The 6,587-nt window shown below is 48.6% G+C and overlaps 1 protein-coding gene across 2 annotated transcripts in view; it reads left to right on the forward strand.

Moving 5' to 3' along the window:
* The window catches only part of cyth1a (cytohesin 1a), a 28,272-nt gene extending 22,421 nt beyond the window's left edge, over positions 1 to 5,851 (forward strand). Inside the window, exons 9-13 of one of the 2 annotated variants that reach the window (XM_076142761.1) lie at positions 130 to 241; positions 3,277 to 3,353; positions 3,476 to 3,544; positions 3,666 to 3,820; positions 3,935 to 5,851. In XM_076142761.1, the coding sequence (XP_075998876.1) occupies positions 130 to 241; positions 3,277 to 3,353; positions 3,476 to 3,544; positions 3,666 to 3,820; positions 3,935 to 4,013 (492 nt within the window). In that variant the 3' untranslated portion in view covers positions 4,014 to 5,851. Of the gene's footprint in view, positions 1 to 129; positions 243 to 3,274; positions 3,354 to 3,475; positions 3,545 to 3,665; positions 3,821 to 3,934 lie in introns of both variants that reach the window. The other variant, XM_076142762.1, reaches the window with a different exon arrangement.
* The last annotated feature ends 736 nt before the right edge of the window (positions 5,852 to 6,587 follow it).

The following is a 6,587-nucleotide window of genomic DNA, read 5'->3' on the forward strand; positions in this document are numbered from 1 at the left end:
ACAGATAATAGACATTTGGGAACATTTAAATATATGAATCAGTCCCAAAATTGATTTGAAAACATCCCAATCTACACGTTTCCCCCAGATGAGTTCAGTTCTGTATTCATCCGACTTCTCTCACCACAGAACCTCTACGACAGCATCAAGAACGAACCCTTCAAAATCCCCGAGGACGACGGCAACGACCTCACACACACCTTCTTCAACCCCGACAGAGAGGGCTGGCTGCTCAAGCTGGGTGAGTGGCGTCCGACATGTCCAACCGGCAGGGTCCGTCCGTCCGTCCTGCTGCGTCCTCACAGCGGCACAGAGCCACGGATGATATCAACCTGCGTTAAAGTCATAACCAGCGTTTCTCCCTCCGTAACCTGAAACCTGTGTGAATGTGCGCCGAGGTGCCTGCGAGCAAGTGGGAATCGGTCCGCACACACTCTCGACTTGAGACGTCTGAAGAAATCTCTTTATTGTGTAATGAATGCGGCCTTGAGATGAGGCGGCCACTTAGAGGTCTCTCAATTATTTAAGACGAGACATAATCACACACACACACACACACACACACACACACACACACACACACACACACACACACACACACAGTCATCTGGTCATTCAGAACAGCAGAACTCTGGATCCCTCGACTCTCCATCCTCTTGTTTCCACTAAGATCTCTCTCCGTTGTACAGATTCACAATGAACACGATCGAAACAAAAGCTTCGATTTGTAAAAGAAACTGAAATCTTTGTCATCGCTGTGAATCTTTACAACCTCCTCCTGTGCGTGAGACGAGCTCGTACTCGCTCGCCTCAGCTCTCACTCCAGGATCTGAGCCTTAACAAATCGGGGTGGAAGGTAAATAAATGGTCGTAACACAATTTGGCGGAGGCGAACGTAACGTAGCGCTTCACACACACACACACACACGGTCTGCTCCCCCCTTGTGGAGAGAAGATGTAAACGCAGATACGCCGAGTGGATCTGTAACTCTCGCACGCTACATATCCACGTGTGTGTGTGTGTGTGTGTGTAGTGTAAAGGTGTGAAGCGCTGCGTTGTAAGGCCTCCTCGGTGCCAGATGATCAGGATTGTGGTGCTGTAATTCCTCATCGTTTAATTTGATTATTTTGTTTTCTTTTCCTCTCCCGTTTGTTTGTTTGTTCCCATGATTTTGGCTGTTCTCTTTCCTCAGGAGGTATGTACACCTGTTCTCCCCCGGCATCAGCCCCGCCCTCTCAGCTCTGGTTGCTTTTTGGTGGTCCGCCATGCTTCTGTACTCTCTCTCCCTCTCTCTCTCTCTCTCTCATGTGATCCGCATTCCTTCGGGGGTTTTGTCTGTAGATATTTTTGTTAATTATTGATTTTATTTGTCTCTTCATCGACTTCTCGTTTGTCTGTTTCGGTCGCTCATCGAGCTGTTTGGTCGCCGGGGGTTGCAGAGTCGTCCGACCTGCTCCCCGTACGCTGCGATGGACGAGTCTCTGATCTCTGTGTGTGTGTTTGGAAGCTGCGTCATTCCTGTTTCCATACAGCGAGCAGAACAAAGGCGTGAACCGCAGCGATCCTTTTTGATAAAAGGCAAAACAAAAGCAAAAAAGGAGGAGCCGCCGCCGTTGTTATGCTCTCTGATTTCTTGGAAATGGGAATCCTGCACCTTTGTCACAAGACCGGCTCTGCATTGTCTCGTGCTGTAATCGGATCTGATGGGTTTAATGGCGTTGCTGTCATGTGTGGCGGTGCTGGACCGGACCGGATCAAACGGGCTGAGAGGCCTGACGGGGAGGAGCGACAGGCAGAGCAGCCAAAGGGAGGCTGCAGCCAAATCAGGACAAGTCATAAACAAAAGGCTAGAACCTGAAGTGTCTTGTTTGAATTTAAGTGCACAGCAGCAAATCAAACACAAAACGATTCCCTCTGAGCTATTATTTATCAAGGAAAGACAAACGTGTAGCTATGATTCACAGGAAGTGGCTTCCTCTCTCCCCCTCTGCCCGCCCGCCCGCCCGCCTGCCCGGCCCTCTACATCTCCTCTCCAGCCCGGCGCCGCCCACATCCCTGCAAGCATTGTTGTCATCTCTCTCTCTCTCTCTCTTCGGGAACGTGACGCGAGCGTTCAGACCCGATCGACGCTCTGCCATCAGCTGTGTGATTCTGCCGCTATGTGTGTGTATATGTGTGTGTGTCTGTCTGCTTTTTCCCTAAAGAGTTACGAGCCGCCACGGTGTGTGTTTGAGTATCATATACAGTTGAAACGCTGCTATATGATGATACAAGTGTGTGATGTTTACCTTCAAAGTCAGAAAATAGACAAACCCTCTCAGCTCTCCTCTCCTGTCATGGTAGTTGGGTTTCTACATGCAACTGTTTACTAACATTGGTGGTGGTGACGTAGCCGACTCATGCCTTACATCACGACGTGCTCCGTGTCGCACGCAGAGAGGAAATCATCGCCCTTATTGATCGACAAGCGACTTAACAAAGCTGCTGCAGATGCCTGTAGAGGAGCGGAGGGAGAGCCGCTGCACGCTGGCATCTCAAGCCGCCGTCTGCTATTGGGATCGGGTTTCCCCTCTCAGGAAGCACGGGTGATAGGGGAGGTCAGAGGTCAGCGATCCCAGATCAACGAGCACAGAATTAAGCAGAAAGGTCCCGCTAGGCGTGCAAATGGGGAGGGTGGGGGTGGGGGGAGGAGCTTAAAGAGCTGTGAAGCGGCCCCCCCCAGACGCTCCGCATTTGACCTTCGTTGGACTGTTGTCAACGTCTATAAATGTCTGCTAGTAACTTCATTTGGATGCTAGTTGATTAAGTTGGCGCGAGTTTAAAAGCGCGGCGCTCCGTATCCTGTGTATCGATTCTGGCCTGGCGCAGACTGTTAATTCCTCCCGAGTCAGCAAAGAAAAGAAGAGCACTCACACACACCCAGACTTTAAAGTAGACATGTAGATTTATCCTCAGCCGCCCACACAGTCCAGACAGTCCAGACAGCGACTCCACTTAGCTGTAGAAACGCATTAATCCACCCAGACAATCAGTCAGTTCTGGCAAATTAAAGGGAATTAGGAGCTCAAGGCCGTGTGGTGGTGAGGGCGAGTGCATGGTCTAATGTGGTGCAAAGGTGGATCAGGGCCAACGTTCCTCTGGAGCCGTCATCTTGTCTGTCTGCACATACATCTGTCCGCCTGTCTGCTGCTCAGCCCCGCTGCTCTTACAGTCTCTCTCTCTCTCTCTCTCGCGCTCTCTCTGCCCCGCTCTGACGTTGGATGTTTGCTCCGCAGGGGGTCGCGTAAAAACCTGGAAGAGAAGGTGGTTCATCCTCACAGACAACTGCCTCTACTACTTTGAGTACACCACAGTGAGTACGGCTGCTCTTCTCCCGCTCGTCTTCCTCTGCTCCTCCCTCCCGTGGAGAGGCGTCACTCTCTACTCATTCCATCACACTCAGCGTCGTGTTTGCTTCTTCTCAATCTCCCGCAGGACAAAGAACCCAGAGGAATCATCCCGCTGGAGAACCTGAGCATCAGGGAGGTAGAAGACAAGAAGCCTGTAAGTACATCGGCGCCCTCTACTGGCTCGCTGTCCGAACACACGCGTCAATCAATCTCAGCGCCTGTGATCCTCGTCTGTGACTGTAAAGATTCATTAGAGATCTTTTTTTCCGTTGTAGAACTCCTTTGAGCTTTTCATCCCCGACAACAAGGACCAGGTGATCAAGGCGTGCAAAACCGAGGCCGACGGGCGCGTCGTCGAGGGCAACCACACCTTCTACCGCATCTCTGCGCCCACCGCCGAGGAGAAAGAAGAATGGATGAACAGCATCAAGTAAATGTCCTTCCATCGTCTTTTAAATTGCATCGGAAAACGCTTTAAAGTGTAGAATTAAAGTGTTGTAGTCTGTTTGCTCAGTGACACGCGTTCTTTGCTCCGCCCCCACAGAGCCGCCATCAGCAGAGACCCTTTCTATGAGATGCTGGCAGCCCGGAAGAAGAAGGTGTCGTCCATGAAGAGGCACTAGAGCTGCCCGCCGCACTTGACAGGGAGCAAGGGGGGGGCCGGGGCAGGGGGGGCTCTGCTGGCCCTGAGGTGGGTTTGGGGGGGGGGGGCTGTATTGTCTGGATTTGAAACCAGACTAGCTTTGGGACTCGGCGAGCCAACAGGAAGCATGCTGAGGTCTGTAGACGAGCGTTCTTCTCCTGTCCTGATTATTCTTAGGCTCCCAGCTTTCTCGTTCTGCGTAACTGGCCGGCCCCCCGCTCCCTTCTTACCTCCATGCTAAACCAAACCCAAGTCCCGTGAACATAACAGGCTCCCTCTCTCTCTCACAGCGTTTAAACTCAGCAGGTCTGACTTAGGGGTGGAACTCCAAACTAAATGTTTCCAGCTTTCTGGAATAAAAGTTAAAAGAAACCTTTTCTGCTTTTAATATGTTTGTGCAACATGTGTGTCTATTTTTACAGCTTTTACTCCGGATTCCTCCTGTGAGTGTTTTTGTTTGTTTGTTTTGCCTTTGTAGGAAAAGTCTTATGGAGGAGGGAGATGGGGGGAGGGGGGTTTATTTGCCAACTGTTTGTGATTTTTATAGTAAATGAAAAATGAAAACAAAAAGTTCTTTGTCTAAAAAGAAAGAAATAGTTGCCTCTCAGGAGATTGTATTGTAACAATGTTCTGAAACTTTCCATGTGCAGAAAGACGCATGGAGAGACAGACACACACACACACACACACACACACACACACACACACACACGGCAGCTGGTGTGTAGAATGATGCTCAGTGTCCCAAACACTGTAACTGTTCGTGTCTGGACGGCGTCTCCGTGTCCTTGGTCGGTCGCGGCTCTCAATGTTCATTTCCTGGTGTTCCTGCAGATGCATTGTGGGGATTATAACTGTCTTTTCCTTTTTTTGTTTGGCTCCGAGGTTTTCGGGGATGAAACGTCGGCCCCACTTGATCTTTAGTTTTCCCCTTTTTTTATAAATGTCTCTCACTGTCCGGCATCATTCAAAGTTGAGTTGAATCTGCAGTGTGGAGAACTCTGGATGTAATGTGATGACAAATGCTGCTGGTTAGCTACACAAACTCACAAGATTCCTTTTCTCTCCAGCTGCGTTTGACCTTTTCACCTCTGGAAAAGTCAAACAAATCATCCTGCGCCCGTCACGTGGCCGTCGCGTTCGGCCCCCGCGTGCTTCCTTTACCGCTTATTGTTGCAGAGGCTTTGAACGCAGCACAGATGTGTCACTGATGTGCCGCTGACCCCCATAGGCTCCGCCCCCCCGTGTCTCAGGATCCAAACAGTGATGTGAAACAAAAACACGCCACCTACTGTATCAGGAATGTACTGTGGTGTTGAACCAAACGCTCCATGGCTCGACGGCACGTCGGCAGGTGTCGTCAGGTCAGATCGTCGTCTTGTCGAATACCAAATTGTCGTTTTTTGTAGCTTTTTTTTGGCAAGCTGAGGTACAATATTGCAGGTGCAGCTCCATTTTTGCATGGAGAAATGCTTTAGTTCTCTCCTCCTCTTCCTCCTCTTCCTCCTCTGTCACCTGTGCCTGCTGTCTCTGCCCGTTTCCGTTTGCTTTCTGCTCTCGCCGCTTTAATCTTAGAGATGTAACAATGACAAATGCAAAACAATCGTCATTCTAGACAGTATTTGGTTTATTTATCAAACATGTACATACTTAAATGTATAGAGGGTATTTGTCTCCATTTTTCTGAGTTCAGTATCTTTTTAGTTGTGCCAATTTGTTTTAATGTTTCTGTTCTGTAATGTTTGATTTGAGCTTTTCTTATTTCCTGAGGTTTCCATTGTAATGTAATCAAACCAAAATAAAGAGGAATTTGACACACTTGCAGCTCTTTGGTGATCCTTGCTGAAGCTTTATGTAGCTGTAGTTGTAAATGACTCCAGCAGGTGGCGGTGTTGCACAGCGGTTATGGAGGCATTCTGCTTTAAATGCAGCTGGCAGGATTGCAGTGAGGGAATTTAATGTGTTTTTCGTTATTGATATTTAATTAAAGCTGATTTTTTTAAAAGTTGATTAATCACTCACTCACTTGTGGGTCGAATGAGGTTGATCCCCTCTGTTGAAAACACTGATAACCATATATGGGCGTCTGACAGCTTCATCCAAAGTTTGCATTCTCATCTTCAGCCTTTATTTATATTTTCAGCTTTTGCGACATTTCATTTCACAAGCTTCTTGTTCTTCTTTTAAAAAGTATTAATGGCACAACGGTCGGAGGGGGCGGCTGGGAATGAAAGGTCGATATTTATAAGTGAATATGTATCGTATTAAATGATGCCTGGAAGGCCGATCAATAGAAATGACTTTTTCTCAATGGAACGGGCACGCAGGAAACGGCGGGGATTGAAGGCTCTGATGCTGCGTGGAGGGCACGGTTAGAGTCTTGCAGTGCAAAATGAAACAAATTCACTTGGTGAACCACAGAATTCCCTGGATTTCCATCCCAATTAACAGTTCATCAGTCTTTGTTTGTGTCTCACAGCAGATCTTTCCTCACTCACAGCCTGACTGACTGTTTCTTTGGGATTGTTTGACTTTATTATAAATGACCTAAATG

The sequence above is a fragment of the Genypterus blacodes genome, unplaced genomic scaffold, assembly GCF_046128005.1.
Source record: "Genypterus blacodes isolate CSIRO-AG114 ecotype Tasmania unplaced genomic scaffold, CSIRO-AGI_Gbla_v1 ptg000022l_1, whole genome shotgun sequence".
Classification (NCBI taxonomy): Eukaryota; Metazoa; Chordata; class Actinopteri; order Ophidiiformes; family Ophidiidae; genus Genypterus; species Genypterus blacodes.